Source organism: Monopterus albus, unplaced genomic scaffold (assembly GCF_001952655.1).
Source record: "Monopterus albus unplaced genomic scaffold, M_albus_1.0 scaffold40.1, whole genome shotgun sequence".
NCBI classification, from domain to species: Eukaryota; Metazoa; Chordata; class Actinopteri; order Synbranchiformes; family Synbranchidae; genus Monopterus; species Monopterus albus.
In genome coordinates, this window is record NW_018127920.1 from 3,343,187 (window position 1) to 3,362,299 (window position 19,113).

General features: G+C 40.3%; 2 protein-coding genes across 2 annotated transcripts in view; one reads left to right on the forward strand and one right to left on the reverse strand.

Moving 5' to 3' along the window:
- paxx (PAXX non-homologous end joining factor) overlaps positions 1-5,641 on the reverse strand; it is a 7,870-nt gene extending 2,229 nt beyond the window's left edge. The window contains exons 1-5 of the mRNA XM_020599229.1: positions 5,225-5,641; positions 4,518-4,578; positions 4,371-4,420; positions 3,721-3,899; positions 2,576-2,623 (exon numbers count right to left, since the gene is read on the reverse strand). Of these exons, the coding sequence (XP_020454885.1) occupies positions 2,576-2,623; positions 3,721-3,899; positions 4,371-4,420; positions 4,518-4,578; positions 5,225-5,337 (451 nt within the window). The 5' untranslated portion in view covers positions 5,338-5,641. The remainder of the gene's footprint in view (positions 1-2,575; positions 2,624-3,720; positions 3,900-4,370; positions 4,421-4,517; positions 4,579-5,224) is intronic.
- A 2,170-nt stretch (positions 5,642-7,811) lies between these two features.
- The window catches only part of fxn (frataxin), a 20,462-nt gene continuing 9,160 nt past the window's right edge, over positions 7,812-19,113 (forward strand). Inside the window, exons 1-4 of the mRNA XM_020599353.1 lie at positions 7,812-8,036; positions 8,217-8,297; positions 14,825-14,913; positions 14,993-15,113. Of these exons, the coding sequence (XP_020455009.1) occupies positions 7,938-8,036; positions 8,217-8,297; positions 14,825-14,913; positions 14,993-15,113 (390 nt within the window). The 5' untranslated portion in view covers positions 7,812-7,937. The remainder of the gene's footprint in view (positions 8,037-8,216; positions 8,298-14,824; positions 14,914-14,992; positions 15,114-19,113) is intronic.

Genomic DNA, 19,113 nt, shown 5'->3' on the forward strand with positions numbered 1-19,113 from the left:
GTCAAACGGAGGCTCTGGAGCTTGGTTAGCAGCGGCAGGCTAGCCCTCCCTGCTATACTGTCCAGTCTCGGGATAATAAACTGAATGAACTCCACGCTCGGATTACCTCACAGAAGGACATACAGGACTGCTCCCTGCTGTGTTTTTGTGAAACATGGCTGGGAAAAGAGACTCCCGATGAGGGTATAATTCTGGATGGTTACTGTGTTCAGACAGGATCGCAGCGCCACTGAAAGCGGCAAGACCCGCGGAGGAGGAACGGCAGTCACAAACTACAGGAAGAAATCAACAAACACAGCCCCCGAGGACGCCACCCTCCTGGACAGCCTCAACAACTTCTATGCGAGGTTTGGCAGGTTGAACACAGATACCCCCTTAAAATCCCCCTGCGACCTGGGGGACACTGCTTTTCAGGTGATGCACACAGGTCCTAAAGGCCCTGAGATAAGTAAACCCCCATAAGGTGGCGGCACCAGACGGCGTCTCCCCTAGAGTGTTGAGAGCCTGTGGGGATCAACTAGCTAGTGTGTATACAGGCATCTTCAACCTGTCTTTAACCCAAGCAGTAGTCCCTCGCATTTTCAAAAAATCTATTATCATACCGGTCCCTAAGACATCAGACACATCCACCCTGAATGACTTCAGGCCAGTGGCGCTCACATCAGTCACCATGAAGTGCTTAGAGAAACTGGTCCTCACACATGTTAACCACATGGTCCCGGACACTGTAGACCCCCTCCAGTTTGCCTACCACCCCAACAGATCAGTGGACGACGCGACGGCTCTGGCTTTATTCCATACCCTGAAACACCAGGACAGCAGCAGAACATACAGTATGGTAGGATGCTCTTCCTGGACTACAGTTCTGCATTCAACACCATTCACCTGGGCAGGCTGATTGAGAAGATGACAGACCTTGGTGTCCCGAATCCCACTTGTAACTGGATTCTGGACTTCCTGACTGAAAGACCACAGGTGGTAAGAATGGAAAGGCAGGTGTCTGCTGAGCTTACAATCAGCACAGGCTCACCACAGGGCTGCTGTCTCAGCCCCGAACTCTTCACCATGTACACCCACGACTGTGTCACCAACCATGACAACACCATCATCATTAAATATCTTGATGACAGCACCATTCTGGGCCTCATCATGGGGGGAGACGAGTCGGATTCCAGAAGCTTGGTGAACAATGTTCTTGTTTATGGAGAGGAGAATGGCCTCATCCTCAATATAAACAAGACAAAAGAAATAATAGTAGACTTCAGGAAGAACCCCTCCCCTCTGCTGCCTCTGACTATCAAAGGGACTGAGGAGGAGAGGGCCGAGAGCCACAAGTTCCTGGGCCTGCAGGTGACATCTGACCTGAGCTGGTCACTGAACACGGCTGCCACAGTGAAGAAAGCCCACCAGCGGCTATACTTCATCAGGCAGCTCAGAAAAGCTGGGTTGAATGATTACCCTCTCACCCAGGCTTATAGAGGACTGGTAGAGAGCATCCTCAGTACTGGCATCACAGTCTGGTATGGTAACACCACACAGGCAGAGAGGAAGGCTCTTCAAAGGGTCATAAAGACTGCAGAGGGGATCATTGGGACTGAACTGCCTGCTATGGACACACTATACACACAGCGCTGTCGTAAAAGGGCGGAAAACATACTCAGAGATCCACACCACCCAGCTCCCTCTGCTCAGACACAAAAACTGCACCTACAGCCTCAGGCACAGTAGGATGGACAGTATCATCACACACAGAACCAGACTTTACAACAGCTTTTTCCCTGCTGCAGTAACACTGATGGCAAATATGAAAATGTGAGAATATATGTGCAATAACTCCTTACTAGACATGCACAATAATACAGAAATGTTCCACAAGGTATTTTTGTAAGAGCATCTCATCAACAGTGTTCTCTTGGGGGACCTGAATAATAGCAGGACATTCTCCACCAAGCAATGTAAACAGGCCTGAATATAAACTGTGTTTTAGTATGTTATAACCCCTCACTACCTCACCAAGCGTAATGACATATCCAACTCCACTATGTGAATTTACTTTTGATAAATGAATAATAAACTAAGGATTCTAAGCAACTGATGTCCTTTTGCAGCTAATCCACTGTGCGGTGCTGTTGGTACAAAATGTTTTGAGAAATGCTCATTGTTTTGCAAATATCAAGGATGATTTGAGAAATGTACCAAAGCGAGTGTTTACAGTGCTCGCACCTGTAAGAAAATCTCCATATTTCAAGACATAATGCTAATGACATAAACTCTGTGTCCTCAATGGTGGTGACAGCCAACCTATATGTAGCCTGAAAGCCAAAATACGGGAGCAAACAATATCAACAAAACACACTATACAGTTATCACTGAAGACAGCCCAGATGAGCATACCAACAGTTTTATAAACTCCACTCTTTTGGCAGCCGGACTATCAGAGGACATTGCTTAGAGAGATTTTTTTTTTAAGTAAATCAAACTGAAACTATGAAAGTGGTGGGGAACGATGCTAGACTCTGATCCCCCAAACCTGAGTGGTAATTACACCCTTTGGTATACAGCTTTAAAAACGTACCTGTGGGACGCCTTTGGTGATTTTTCACTAGACTACCTGAGGGGGAACCTGTGGGAAATGACAAAACATAATTGGCATTGATGTCAGTTTTATCTCTGTGTAAGCTTCCTATAAGATCAAATCCTGCACCCTATGTGAAACAGCTGGTACGAGTCACAGGAACAAAGCATGTTTACTTTCAAGCTGAATGAGACTGTCAGCCATCCTGAACAGCAGCTCCTTCAGTTCCTCTGTGGCCTGTGGGCCTTCCAGCTTGGACAGGGTCACACTCTGATTACCTGGACCTGAGCCCATATGGAGCTCTGCCCCGGTGTCATGCACCACAACAGACACATCCCCACTGCTACAGGCTAACCTGAGGAAAAGACAGAGGAATAGTCACTCTTTAGTAGCTAATGCGGGGGTTTTCAACCAATGGTCCGCAAAGGCCTTGCAGGTGGTCCCTGACTGTGCATTCAATAATGCAGTTTTCCTATAGGAATCACAGGTTATTTTATTAAACACATTTTCTTTTATTAATTATAGTTGTTGTCATAATGAATCATCAAATTCATGCATATATATATAAAATTTAGAAAGGCCATGGTGACTTTAATCTGTTCAGTGCACAACATTGGTCTTCAGGTAGCTTTTTAGTCACAATAGTGGCTCCTGGGTCACAATTGATTGAAAACCCCTGAGCTAATCACATTTCCATAATCTGTATAGTCACTCACTGCTTTGTACCTACTGCTGCCTTCACTGGCACCACAGAATCCTAGTACCTTCCTAGAAATAATTAATGGTACACAGAGTGGTTTTAAAGGGGGGGAATCTGTAATCTTACCTCAGTTTTAGAATATAATCCTCTACTTTTGATAAATGAATAATAAACTAAGGATTCTAAGCAACTGATGTCCTTTTGCAGCTAATCCACTGTGCGGTGCTGTTGGTAATTACACCCTTTGGTATACAGCTTTAAAAACGTACCTGTGGGACCCCTTTGGTGATTTTTCACTAGACTACCTGAGGGGGAACCTGTGGGAAATGACAAAACATAATTGGCATTGATGTCAGTTTTATCTCTGTGTAAGCTTCCTATAAGATCAAATCCTGCACCCTATGTGAAACAGCTGGTACGAGTCACAGGAACAAAGCATGTTTACTTTCAAGCTGAATGAGACTGTCAGCCATCCTGAACAGCAGCTCCTTCAGTTCCTCTGTGGCCTGTGGGCCTTCCAGCTTGGACAGGGTCACACTCTGATTACCTGGACCTGAGCCCATATGGAGCTCTGCCCCGGTGTCATGCACCACAACAGACACATCCCCACTGCTACAGGCTAACCTGAGGAAAAGACAGAGGAATAGTCACTCTTTAGTAGCTAATGCGGGGGTTTTCAACCAATGGTCCGCAAAGGCCTTGCAGGTGGTCCCTGACTGTGCATTCAATAATGCAGTTTTCCTATAGGAATCACAGGTTATTTTATTAAACACATTTTCTTTTATTAATTATAGTTGTTGTCATAATGAATCATCAAATTCATGCATATATATATAAAATTTAGAAAGGCCATGGTGACTTTAATCTGTTCAGTGCACAACATTGGTCTTCAGGTAGCTTTTTAGTCACAATAGTGGCTCCTGGGTCACAATTGATTGAAAACCCCTGAGCTAATCACATTTCCATAATCTGTATAGTCACTCACTGCTTTGTACCTACTGCTGCCTTCACTGGCACCACAGAATCCTAGTACCTTCCTAGAAATAATTAATGGTACACAGAGTGGTTTTAAAGGGGGGCAATCTGTAATCTTACCTCAGTTTTAGAATATAATCCTCTGTAGATTTCAAGGCAAACCTCTGTCTCTAAACAAACAGGTATAGTTACATTCAAGGTCACATTAGAAACAAAGTGAGTAGAAGAGTGGGAGTGTAGTGGTGTGTGTGTGCAGGCGAAACTCACAAACTGGGTCAATGTGTCCTCAGTATATCCTGTGCTCCAAACATCAGCAGCATTTGTCAAACTGCAGCACATGAACAAAACAAGATAAAAACAGTTACATTAAGTCACACTTGGTCACATCCTTGCAGGAGGTTGACAAACTGACACAAACACACACAGTGTGCACAACTTCTTTAATTACACAGTCTAAAAAATAAAGAATTTGGGGGTGGAGGGGACACCTTTCTGACACCATCTAAAATTAAAATATGCATTCAGAAAAGGGTCAATCTTGGAAGGACATTGACTGGATTAATTACCCTGTATTGCATGTGTGTACATCCCTGTACCTAAGGCCTAGTCCGTGTGTTCTATTGAAGAAAGGAACTGTAATCCAAGCCACATTTAAATATTAAGCAAGATGTTGTTTCCATGATTACATGAGGGGGTCATCCGGCACATTTAGATACCTTCATCTGGGTATTAATTTTACCCTTTATTTTCCCACTGGTGAACACTATAGCCGAATCTGAATTTCTACAACGTTATTTTTGTGTTGTAGAACGTCGGTGTGCCGTTCTTTTCTCATCTGTTCCCCCATCAAGATCTTTCCCCCTAACCTAACGTTAATCTCTAACCTTATCCTAAATATAACCACCGTGGGAGCGCTAACATTACTAGAAACACAGTTTTAACAGGGGGGGGGTTAAACACAACCTTCGACTTACCAAATATAAAATATTCCGTTTTTTCTGTGTGTGTAACAAAGGAATCTAGACTGGCTCTTTTTATCCAACACAATACAGTACGACGTCTGGTTCCAATCTACGTTCTTGTCCATAGATTACAGCTACGGAAGCACAACACTAAAATGTTCTTCTTCGACACGGATGCGTCTTCTTCCTCCTCCGGTTTAGATGTAGTTGTCAAACGACTTACCAAATATAAAATATTCCGTTTTTTTCTGTGTGTGTAACAAAGGAATCTAGACTGGCTCTTTTTATCCAACACAATACAGTACGACGTCTGTTTCCAATCTACATTCTTGTCCATAGATTACAGCTACGGAAGCACAACACTAAAATGTTCTTCTTCGACACGGATGCGTCTTCTTCCTCCTCCGGTTTAGATGTAGTTGTCAAACAAGCGTGTAGGCGCATTACTGCCACCTGCTGGATTATAAATGGAACAGTGGACAAAAGAAAAGAAAGAGTTATTCCCTGCGATATGGAATAACGGTTTCTAGTGATGCAAAGTTTAAACATCATTGAAGCATCGAAGGTTTCCAGTCAAGGACAAAATGGGCCATGTGTTGAAGCTTCAAGTGACCACGAAACCACCTAGTGGTGAAAAGACGTTTGTAGAAACAGACTGAAGCAGTGCAACTCACCCTTATTTGTTAAGCAACAGGTAAAATGACTGCAGGCATTTCTTCGGAATATAAAATAAGCATGCCATTTGTAATATCATTACCTCTCTGTAATAGCTTAATTAATGACAAAAGAATTCACAGGTTTTTTCCTTCAGAAATATGAGTAACCTAATGTTCCTCCAATACAAAATATTGTTGTATTAAATTATTGTTAAAGAGCCCATGGCATGCTTTCTTTGTTTACTGACTTATCTACAATGGTGCAACAGTGAATTATCATCTTAAACGTGACCTAAAGTTTAAAAAAAATATTCCACAGTCAGCTGTTAGTGGTATTATAACAAAGTGGAAGCGATTGGGAATGACAGCAATTCAGCCACGAAGTGGTAGGTCATGTAAAATCACAGAGCGGGGTCAGTGGATGCTGGGACGCATAGTACACAGAGGTCACCAACTTTCTGCAGAGTAAATAGCTACAGACCTCCAAACTTCATGTGGCCTTCAGATTAGCTCAAGAACAGTGCATAGAGAGCTTTATGGCATTCCATGGGGTTCCATGGTCGAGCAGCTGCATCCAAGCCTTACATCACCAAGTGCAATGGAAAGTGTCGGATGCAGTGGTGTAAAGCACACCACCACTGAACTCTAGAGCAGTGGAGATGTGTTCTCTGGAGTGATGAAACACGCTTCTTTATCTGGCGATCCCATGGACAAGTCTGGGTTTGGCAGTTGCCAGGAGAATGGTACTTGTCTGACTGTATTGTGCCAAGTGTAAAGTTTGGTGGAGGGGGGATTATGATGTGGGGCTGTTTTTCAGGAATTGGGCTTGGGGCCCCTTAGTTCCAGTGAAAGGAACTCTTAATGCCTCAGCATATCAAGACATTTTGGACAATTTCATGCTCCCAACTTTGTGGGAACAGTTTGGGGATGGCCCCTTCCTGTTCCAACATGACTGCGTACCAGTGCACAAAACAAGGTCTGTAAAGACATGGATGAGTGCGTCTGGTGTGGAAGAACTTGATTGGCCTGCACAGAGTCCTGACCTCAACCCCATAGAACACCTTTGGGATAAATTAGAGCGGAGACTGCGATCCAGGCCTTCTCGTCCAGCATCAGTGTCTGACCTCACAAATGCACTTCTGGAAGAATGGTCAAAAATTCCCATTAACACACTCCTAAACCTTATGGACAGCCTTCCCAGAAAAGTTGAAGCTGTTATAGCTGCAAAGGGTGGGCCAACATCATATTAAACCCTATGGATTAAGAATTGGTTGTTACTCAAGTTCATGTGCATGTGGAGTCAGGTGGGCGAATACTTTTGGCAATATAGTTGTTAGCTCAATTGTTAATATAACTTGTTGTCAGTGAGATATGCTAACTGTGATGGAAAACTAGCCCAATGGTTAGAGCCATTGGTTGAGTTGGCACTTCAGATGGCTGTCATTGGTTCTGTAGTGAAAACAAATTCCTTGTGTGTAACATACTTGGCAAATAAAGGTGATTATCCTTATCCTTATATTAAACCCTATAGATTAAGAATCGGTTGTTACTCAAATTCATTTGCATGTGAAGGCAGACGAGCAAATACTTTTGGCAATATAGTGTATGTCTAACACATTTTTAATAGTTTCCAGCTTTTACTGTTATTTTCATCAGCGTAAAATGTGTCATAGTTTTTACACTAACTTCTTGCTAACCACCTAGGTACATTGCAAGGCAGCAAAACTGCACTTTTAGAATGTTTATTTTTATTGATATAGTGACTTAGCTAATCAGCTGTAGCCAATTCTTTTTCTCCTTCCTATTTCAAGGAAAGAGGTTAAATGATGGCTGACCTGTGATTTTTGATTTATATCTATTGAAGCAATGGACAATACAACACTGTGGCACATGGAAGTTTGGACCCGGAAACGGGATGTTACGTCATCACTTAACAAGCGGATAAACGCGAAGAAGAGGAAGTGGCGGAAGGGGAGGTATTTTTAAGACACACGAGAGGCACTGCTACGCAAATGGGACGCAGTCGAATTATTGAGAGAGCTAAAAGAGCTGTTGGCATTTAGTCCGTCATGTTATCTATCTTTACTAAAACTTCACATATTCCTCACTTCGTGAACGCACCGCTCAACATGGTGACAGCGCAGAGAATCAAGAACATCTCTAAACAGGTAGTCTGTACGAGTCTATGCTGGTACAGACTTGATGTATCAAGCGTACTAACGTTAATAAAGATTGTCACTTAATAACCAACAAGGGCTAGTTTTCCATCACAGTTAGCATTGCATTTAGCATAGCTCACTGACAACGAGTTATATTAACGATTGAGCTAACGTTATTTGATGTTCCAGCTCAGGAACATGTCTCACCTTCTAGGGATTCATCCGTTTACTGAAGTCATGTTGCATCCCATCTGTCAACCTCCAAACAAAGTAAGTCCTACCTTGAGATTACCCACCAATTTTTTTTTAATATATATATAACTTGTCAGGGGTTTCTCCTGAGTTCTGCTATATCCAGAGTTAACAGTAACATTGCATTAATAATAACCGGAACTGAAATGGGTTTACACCAGTTTAGTGTGTTATATTGGTTTTTAGGATGAAGAATCTTAGTAAATAAACGTATACATCATAGCTGACAGTCCAAATTCTATTTATCTGAGATATATGAACACACAGTCATAGTAAAAAGAAAGTGCAGCCTCCTTCAATTCTGTTTTTATTCATCAGGGGCTGAAAAAGCAACTGTGTGGACCTCATGGACTTCTTTAAACAAACCAAAGCAAAGAGAAAGAAAAACCTAAGGTGACAATGAAACCCATATATTTATTCATCTTTATTTAACCAGGAACTCCCATTGAGATTTCAGACCTCTTTTGACAAGGAAGACTTGGCCAAAATGACAGGGTTTACAATCACAGTTAAAGCTGCATTAACTAACTTGTCCCGCTAATTTTGACCATTAAAATGGCCATGGCATGCTCATTTTGCACATTTCTAGCCATTTAATGTTTAATCTGGGTTATCTCTAGATTATCTTTGCACCTATCATAACTCCAAATAGTCTGTAATAATTTCAGAGCAATAAAACCAGAGAGCTTCTTCCTTAAATCTAGAGGATATTTCATGAACGTGCACACCTCCTGCCGCCGTTGTTGTGTCACCGTGGACAGTACAACGAATTGTAGCGGCAATAATTAATTTGAGTTTCTCTTCCATCGATAGGTAAACAATACAGATGTGTAACACTAAATAAAGTGGGTAATTGAGAAACCCCATATTTTAGTGCAAACATAGTAACTTGTCCAGCCTTGCAACAGTTCTCTCTACCGTTACAGAAACAACGCATTAACAGGCATGCAGCGTGTGTGTGTTTTTTTTTTTTTTGTAAACCTATTGAGTAGCATAAACATCAAGTAGCTCCAAGGTCGGAAAATCCAACCGGCGGTCCTTGCTATTGTTCTGACATTTCATATTCTTAAAATAAATTTGTGATCCTAAGTGACCTAAGACGGAATGTTTTATAGGATTAAATATCAGGAGTAGTGAAAAACTGAGTTTAAATGTATTTGGCTAGGGTGTATGTAAACTTCTGACTTCAACCTTATGTGTACACTATACACACAAACTATTTGCATATACAGTAATCCAATAAGATTCCATATTATCAGTCAATGATATACAATTACATGTGACAAAAAAAACAAAACAAAGCATCCCTTAATCCTATCCTCACCCAAGGAAAGAGCAGGTATATGGCTTGACGCACTGCATCTACATTGTATCTGCTCAGGTTAACCAGTGGCTGGTCCAATTCGCTTGTAGTGGCAGTCACCTCAGAGAGCCGGGTCCACTCAACTGTCTAACCACTGACATTCTAACAGTACTGTCAAACAAAAGAAGAATACACCACTAACAACCACAGTGAGTCAGTTATCACCAACACCAATGACAGAATAACAATATTATATCAACCTAACTATAAGCCTTATCTAAAAAGAAAGTTTTAAGCCTAATCTTAAGGGTAGAAATTGTCTACCTCCTGAACTGAGACTGGGAGTTGGTTTAACAGGAGAGGAGCTTGATAGCTAAAGGCTCTGCCTCCTGTTCTACAAACCCTAATTCCAATGAAGCTAGGACATTGTGTAAAACGTAAATAAAAACAGAATACAATGACTTGCAAATCCATTTTGACCCATATTTAATTGAATACACCACAAAGACACAGATATTTAATGTTCAAACTGATAAACTTTGTTTTTGCAAATATTCACTGATTTTGAATTTGATTCCTGCAACACAAGAGCTGGGACAGGGGTATTTTTACCACTGTGTTACATCACCTTTCCTTTTAACGAAACTTTATAAGCATTTGGGAACTGAGGACACTAATTGTTGAAGCTTTGTAGGTGGAATTCTTTCCCATTCTTGCTTGATGTACAGTGGTGTGAAAAAGTGTTTGCCCCCTTACTGATTTCTTATCTTTTTGCATGTGTGCATGTAGTAATATCCTTTACAGAATGATGTCTGTTTTTAATGCAGTGTTACCTGAGGAATCGAAGGTCACGAGCATTCACTGTTGGTTTATGGCCTTTCCGCTTACGTGCAGAGATTTCTCCAGATTCTCTGAATCTTTTGATGATATTATGAACTGTAGATGATGAAATACTGTACCTAAATTCCTTGCAATTGTATTTTGTAGAGGTTGTTCAGGACATTCAAATCAGAAAAAAAAAATAATAATAACTAGAAACCAATATCAGCCTTTCAACCTCTGTGGATGAAATGGTTGACTTATGGCTAAGAGTCACAAGATAGCCAAAGAAGCTGCTGTATTAATCAACAAGCTCAGTTTTTGCTACATAGTGTACATTGTGTAATTATGGCAGTTTTGTTGTGCAACACACATCATAAACTCTGTTTTCTGTATCTACCTCTGTACTCGACTCACAAAGATGAAATTAATATCAATTTCCTCATCCAGCTCTTACCAAAAGGAGCATATTATCAGTTTTAACATTTTCAGAATTAAACTAACACATAGTTTTGTGTATTGCACAGAAACATTAGTTTGGTGCTCCTGTGAGGGTGATCTCACTCCAGAACTCTTTTGTGCAGAACTGTGGTGTTTTCCTGCCTGGTTTGTTTAGTTTGGTGTGGAAGCTGTCAACAAACCGTGGGTCAAGGCTGCTTAAAATGAAGGCTCTTGGACTCCTTTTAAAGCAGGTAATTTCTGATACGAGTTCACTCTGGACCCACCACAGGACTGTGTGTCTGTACAGTTTCTTTTATAGCATAAGATCAAAAGTTAAACTGCTATTACTGTAAATGTACACAGTCCAAGTGTTAATCGTGGGGACGGTTGAGGAATTGATCTTTACAGCAGTCTATATAAGAGATCAATAGAAGTAAGCCAGATTGTTCCATTGCACATCTGTCCATCCTGGAAGAAGGATCCCTCCTCTGTTGATCTTCCTGAGGTTTCTTCCATTTTTTTCATTAAAGGGATTTTTGGAGGAGTTTTTCTTTATTCAAGTTGTTCTAACGGCAGAGGGTATTGTTCAGTTTGTTAAGACCCCTGATGAACATTTGTGATTTATGATATCAGGCTTTACTAATAAAAATTGACTTGCTTATTTGGCAAATACCTGTGGTATAAGCAAGAGCATCACCATGACAAACTTCAGTGTACGTGGAAGATTGAGTACCAACATGAACAAAGTGGAATCTTTCTGATAAGATTGGAACCACCTTAGTGCAGTTCCTTTAATCCCAATAACATGTTCCAGTCTCCATAATTTAATGTTGTGATCAATGGTGTCAAAAGCAGCACTGAGATCTAAGAGGACAAGTATGGAGAGAAGTCCTTTATCTGAGGCTAGGAGGAGATCGTTGGTGACTTTCACCAATGCAGTTTCTGTCCTATGATGGACTCTAAATCCTGACTGAAAATCCTCAAACAAATCATTCTTGTCCAAATGGTCACATAACTGCTTTGCAACAGCTTTTTCCAGAATTTTAGAAATAAACAGGAGATTGGATATTGGTCTATAATTGCCTAGAACACCTGGGTCAGAGTAGGTTTTTTGAGTAGAGGTTTAATTACTGCAACTTTAAAAGCCTATGGAACATAACCTGTTAATAGAGAAAGGTTAATCAGATCTAATATGGATGTGTTGATTAGGGGAACAACGTCTTTGAGCAGCCTGGTTGGGATGGGGTCCAGGAGACATGTTGATGATTTAGATGAAGCAATTTTTCAGGTCAGCTCAGAGCGATTTATGGGAGAGAAGTATTCTAAATATAAATTAAGTCTTAGAGATGTTTCTAAAGCTGTTGTACCTAATGATACATTAGTAAGACTTGTGGAAAGGATCTGATTTTTTTTTCTCTAATAGCTGTGCTTGTTTTTGTTTGTTTTTTGTAAAGAAGCTTATGAAGTCTATTACTACTGAGATCTAAGGGAATGTTAAGCTCAACAGCACTGTGGCTCTTTGTCAGCCTGGCTACAGTGCTGAAAAGAAACCTGGGGTTGTTCTTATTTTTCTCAATTTTCTTTGACAGTCCACAACTACAAAGTAACTCCAGTCTCATTAATGACCAAAAAACTGAGTGCACACTATCAACAAAACCTCAATATTTAATGTATCTGCTCTTTACTGCTGTTCAGTTTGCATTGTATTCATCTATATTTCTGTATTTAACTCTGATATTACTATAATAGGTTAGCAAGTAGAATATGAAATTATAATTCAGACTATATTTAACCATGGAGATATACTGAGATGCCACATTACCATGGATCTATTATCAATTTCAGAGCCATATGCATGAACCACTGCTAGCCATTATCAACCTGGCATCTGAATTATTAGCTATTAGCGTAAGGAGCTTGATATTTAACATGTAGATGCGAGTCTGTGGGCAACGCTGAAATGATTGCCACTCTGCATGTTTAGAGTATGTTTTGACACATTGCTTTCAATGTTTTTTTATTCATGGAGGCTTTATTGCACATACAGTAGAACATAGGTGTTGTCACCTTGAGTAATATTTTTCACCTGCCCCTCTTCTCTCCACTTCGATGTCTAAGCTGCTCTCTGTTCCCATGTGTCAAGGCACTCCGCACTGCTCTTGGTCCAACATGGACCTGTTGTGTGACCCAGTCTAAGCTGCTGAACAGATGGCCTCTGGCTCCAAAACAAGCCCATCATTACTTCACCACCATGCTTGACACTTGGTATGAGATGTTTATGGTGATAAGCTGTGTGGGGTTGGGTGATTAATTGATTTTTTTTCTACTGCTATTTTGGCTTTCAACAATTATGAAAACAAAATAAGTGAGATAAAACCATTATTGTGCTGCACTCCATTTTGCAGTGATTCTCTCGTTTTTGCATTATAAATTCAGCACACCCCTTAAGAGCTCTACATTGCATGCATCACTTGCTCACATCAGAAGTGAAACACTACTCAAGTTGACCACACCTAAGATCATTACTGTGTGCACAATAATACTTCTATGAGTAAAACATCAGACCAGTTTATCAAGACACCTGTTAAATGAGCATAAACTTGCACAGAAATGAGCATTTCAGCTTTGCCTGCAGTTTGTCATCAACCACTGGTTTAACCATATTGAGCTTGTTAAGCTAATAGCTAATTGTTATGAACAAGTTAAAATGAAAGATGATTGCATGTAGCCTGTTAAGCAAGAGAGACGGCTGGATGTAGCTGTTGTGGTAAGCCAGCAGATTTTTTTTGACAGGCAATATTGTTAACCTAAAGTAGCAAGGTTTTATTTATAAAATGCATACAGAGCAATAAGTAATTTCCTCTGAGTTACCAAATATGTAGGTAGATGAAATACTTATTTTGTTTTTCATTTAAATCATATTTAAAGGTCCAGGACTAAAAGATAGTTGTTATTGCATTCCAGAAATGCTGCGGTTTGTTCAGAAGAAATTTTGTAAACCTAAGTTGCACTGCTATACTCTTTTTGGAGAGAAGGGACTCTTTCCTAGACACCTTTTTGTGAAAGCCATACTTGTTCACTGTTTTTATAATTGTGCTTGTCATGAACATAAACATTTAATGTGCTTACAGAGGCCTATAGTGTCACGTGATGTAGCTCTTGGGATTGTCTTTATATCTCAGACCATTAAATAGTCTGACCTTGGACTGAATTTGCTGGGACACTCACTTCTCGGAAGATTGGCAGCTGTCTTGAAGCGCCCAAATTGTAAGCAGTCTTTCTCACTAAACAATGATCAATCTCAAATTGTTTGGAAATTCCCTTATAACGCTTTCCAAATTGATGAGCAGCAACAGTAGTTTCTCTGAGATTACGGCTTATATCTTTTTTTTTGACATGACACACACCTCAGTGCTCCACCGAACTGCCAAAATGTCTGCTTTTATTGAGACAATCATAAGCATAAACTTTATTGCCAAGTATTAAAAAAATACAAGGAATTTGACACAATGTGCACAACATAAAAACAAAATAAATAACAGAATAAATAAATACAAAAAATATATACAAGTCAAGAGCAACTTGGACTAGTTGTTCATGAGTTTAATAACGTCTGAGGCAGCCTGGGTCGGCCCCATGACACCATCCACCCTTCTTAATGATTGACTATTCCTGTGAATTTGATTAGGAAGACCTGGCTGCTGAATACTCTCTCAGTGATTGTGGAAGTAGGGAAGGGTGGACTTACTTTACTTTTAGGAAACAGTAACCACATGTTGATGTCTGTGGGGTTTTTTCGTCACCTGAGGTTATTCTTTTATTTATTTGCTTATAGAAGTTGGTGAGTTCCACACAATTATTTTTTAACTCCTGTGAATAAAAACATAGAACTGAAGGAGGGTGTTCTTTGTTTTTACCATGACTAACTCATCAGTCTCTGTTGTACTTTGTTTAGTATGTGACCTCATGTTTTCTGTGTCAGTGGTTTGAGAGCAGAGGTGATGGTGACAGGTGGAGGAAAAACATTCATCTGACAGCAAAACTGGAGAATTTCACCCCTGTGCAGATAAGGTAACCCACAGTCCTTTTCTTTTCCAAGTATCATTAAAATGGTTAAACTAATATATAACTTTGTGTCACTGTCTAAAAGTGAGCTGTCGGAAGCAGCGTATGAGAAGCTGGCAAATGAGACACTGGATGCTCTGGCGAACTACTTTGAAGACCTGACAGATGAACCTTTCACTGGAGCAGACTATGATGTTGTCTTATCTGTAAGTTATGGGGAATGTGTCTCTGTGTTATGATTTCTCCTTTTACTGAGCTTGCACGGTGTTACTCTCTCTCACTGGTAAAAGACTGATTAGAAACCTGGTTACCCATATAAAGTACATGGTATAGGTAAGTAACTGCATTCTCAGGAAACATTTACCTGGGAATTTATGTTCCTTTGCTCCTCTACCCCAATTAAAGTGTTAAAGCCTTGGAAGAACACAGACTGTGGTCAGCAAGAGCTGCAGTCGCTACAATGGATATCAATAATAAGTTGCCCAGACCATTCAGATGCACCTCTCTTCTCTCTTCATATCCTTTTTCAGTGTTTTCTATAACAATTGCTTTGACAAAAGGCTAAATACTCTTCTTCAGTGTTTTGTTATTGATCTACTTAAAACTGTGACACATTAAACCTTTTGAGGTAGGTCCAGTTGGGTCTCGAGACATTCATTCTTGAAAGACATTGAGTTCTACTTGCAACAATTTCCAAAGGCTACCACCGATGACGGTGTCTAATTGATCAGGCTAACAATTAGCCACGACGTTACTCACGTCATTGAATGTAACCCTGCGATGTACAGTAATTTTGCGCTGCTCCACCAGGTGCTGGAACAGGAGTTCTCTCTGATCACATAACTCAGGAGTACTTGCTGCTTTAAACATCAAACAAAAACGTCAGGAGCCCCCTCACGAGTACTTCTACAGTATTCTTTGCCATGCTCTTTACATTATAGCTCCTAGTAAGCTCACTGCCGCAACAAAGGAACAAACTGCGATCTGGGAAACACCTCAGTTGTCCAAACCTGCTACCTGTTAGATATTTGTGGAATATCTTATGGACTTGTTCTTCATTAACCTAAGAATTTTTTTTTTCTACCCATGGGTCGTGATTCACCAGATAAACAGCTGGGGACTGTTGTCAGTTGGCAGACCGACCAGCAGTGTACATGGATGCCGCTTGTAATGCTAGGGAGGCTGGGGGAGAGATGTGAGCAATGACCACCAGATTTTGTGGACTGTATTTTACATTATCTGATGGAGAAATCTATTTTCACGGCTTGCAGGATGATGCAGTAAGTTTTGTGTTAAAATCTCTGCATGCTGAATGGCTGTTTAAAAAGAGGGTTTCTAAAATATTCAATTTCTTTATTTACTAAATTTCTGAAAAGAGAATTAATTTGGTTTTAAATCTTGCTTCTATAAAAACTATTAGGGGTATATTTCCTTGAAACTAAACAAACCCATGCAGTGGGGGAGAAACAGCCACCTTTCCCAAAATTCAAAATATCCCTTTTTTTTTTTTTTTTTTTTTTTTTTTTTTTTTTTTTTTTTTTTTTTTTTTTTTTTTTTTACTTTAAATTCAATTCATTGTTATTTATCACAACAAAAGGCATCTCAGGACACTTTACAAAGGTCTAGGCCGTATTATTATTTTTATTATTATTATTATAGAGGGAAAACCCCAACAAATTCCCTTTGAGCAAGCATTTAACAACAGGGGGAAACGGCGCCAGAGCTACCTGCAGAAAGGTACAGGGAGAGAGAGAGGACACACTATGGGAGAGAGGAAACACACAGTTAATGACATGTAATGGTGGCATGTAGATGCATGGGGAGAGAGGATGACAGAGAAGGAGTCTTAAGTCTAATCTTAAAGGTAGAGAGGGTGTTTGCCTCCCAAACTGAGACTGGGAGCTGGTTCCACAGGAGAGGAGCTTGATAGCTAAAGGCTCTGCCTCCCATTTTACTTCTGTAGACTCTAGGAACCACAAATAGACCTGTACTCTGAGAGCAAAGTGCTCTGTTGGGATGATATGGCATTATTAAGTTTTTAAGATGTGATGGAGCCTTGTCATTAAAGGCTTTGTATGTTAGGAGAAGGATTTTAAATTCTATTCTGGATTTTACAGGGAGCCAGTGGAGAGAAGCTAATATGGGAGAAATATAATCTCTCTTGCTAGTTCCTCTGTCAGTACTCTAGCTGCAGCATTTTGGATTAACTGGAGGCTTTTAAGGTAATTATTGGGACATCCTGATAGTAAAGAAGTACAGTAGTCCAGCCTGGAAGTAACAAATGCATGAACCATTTTTTCAGCATCACTTTGAGACAGGATGTTCTTGATAGTTGTGATACTGCGCAGGTGAAAAAAGATTTGGTTTATGTGTGATTTAAAGGATATATCTTGGTCACCAGTACTGGAGGCCAGAGCTATGTTAGATAGCATAATTTTCAGGCTCAAGTAAAATAACTTTGGTTTTGTTGGAGTTTAGAAGTAAGAAATTACACCTCATTCAGGCCTTTATGTCTTTAAGACATGCTTGAGGTTCAGCCAACTGATCTGATTCATCTGGCTTCATAGATAAATATAACTGAGTATCATCTGCATAGCAATGGACATTTGTTTCCTGATAATATTGCCTAAAAGGAGCATGTATAAAATGAAGAGAATTGGACCTAACACAGAGCCCTGTGGAACACCATGACTAACTTCATTCTGCGCAGAAGATTCATCATTAACATGAACAAATTGGAATCTTTCTGATAAATAAGATCGTTGGTGACTTTCACCAATTCAGTTTCTGTACTATGGTGGACTCTAAAACCTGACTAAAAAAAACTAAAAAAAAAACATCCTTGTGTGAGTCATCACATAGCTGCTTTGCAATAGCTTTTTTAAGGATTTTAGAAATAAAGGGGAGATTGGATATTCGTTTATAATTAACTAGAACACCTACAAAAATAGGCTTTTTGAGTAGGGGTTTAATTACAGCAACCTTAAAAGCCTGTGGAACATAGCCTGTTAATAGAGAGAGGTTAATTGGGTCTAATATGGATGTGTTGATTAGGGATAAAATGCCTTTGAGTAAGCTAGTCAGGCTGGGGTCTAAGAGACGATGATTTAAACAAGCAATTGTTGAGATCAGCTCAGTGAGATCTATTGCAGAGCAGTGGTCTAAATGTAAATGAGTTCTTACAGATGTTTCTAAGGCTGTATCTAATCAGACATCTGTGAGAGTTATGGGAAGGATTTGATTAATTTTTTCTCTGATAGTTGTGATTTTATTTGTAAAGAAGCTTATGAAGTCATCACTACAGAGATCTAAGTGAATATTAAGCTCAACAGCACTGTGGCTCTTTGTCAGCCTGGCTACGGTGCTGTAAAGAATAATATGAATAATATGCAGTTCTGGCACTATGAAGGGCTTTTTTAAATGTTATTAAACTCTTTCCAGGCTAGAAAAAACTCCTCTGACTTAGTGGAGCACCACCTCTTTTCCAGTTTTTGTGATGCCTGCTTTAGGGAGTGGAGCTGCGAGTTGTACCTCAGGGCTAGCCGCCTCTGTTTCACTGGCTTCTTTTTCAGAGGGGCAACAGTATCACGTGTCATATGCAGGCAGGGTGCAGTACCATCAACAAGATTTTTGACTTGTGTGGTAGTAAAGTTAAGGTGGCCTCTCATTGTGTTGGCAAATGGCACTGAAGTAAATAATGATGGAATTATTTTCCTAAATTTGGTATCTACTGTAATGGATTTTTTCCCCCACATAGTGTATAATCTATTAATGTAAATTCTAAAGTTATTAGAAATTGGTCAGTCAGAAGAGGGTTTTGGGGAAAAACTTAAGTGTTCAGTTTCAATGCCATATGTCAGAACAAGATCAAGGGAGTGATTAAAACAGTGGGTTTCTTTACAGTTTGAGAGAAGCCAATTGAGTCTAATAATGAATTGAATGCACTGTTGGAACTCCTTGAATCGCCACCTTATTGTGCTGGAGGGGTTTGAGTACCCGAGTGATCCTAGGAGCTATGTTGTCGGGGGCTATATGTCCCTGGTAGGGTCTCCCAAGGCAAACAGGTCCTGGGTGACGGGTCAGACTAAGAGCGGTTCAAAAGCCCTTTATGAATAGATTAAAATCAAGGACCGTGACGTCGCCCGGCATGGCGCAGCCGGGGCCCCACCCTGGAGCCAGGCCCGGGGTTGGGGCTCGAATGCGAGC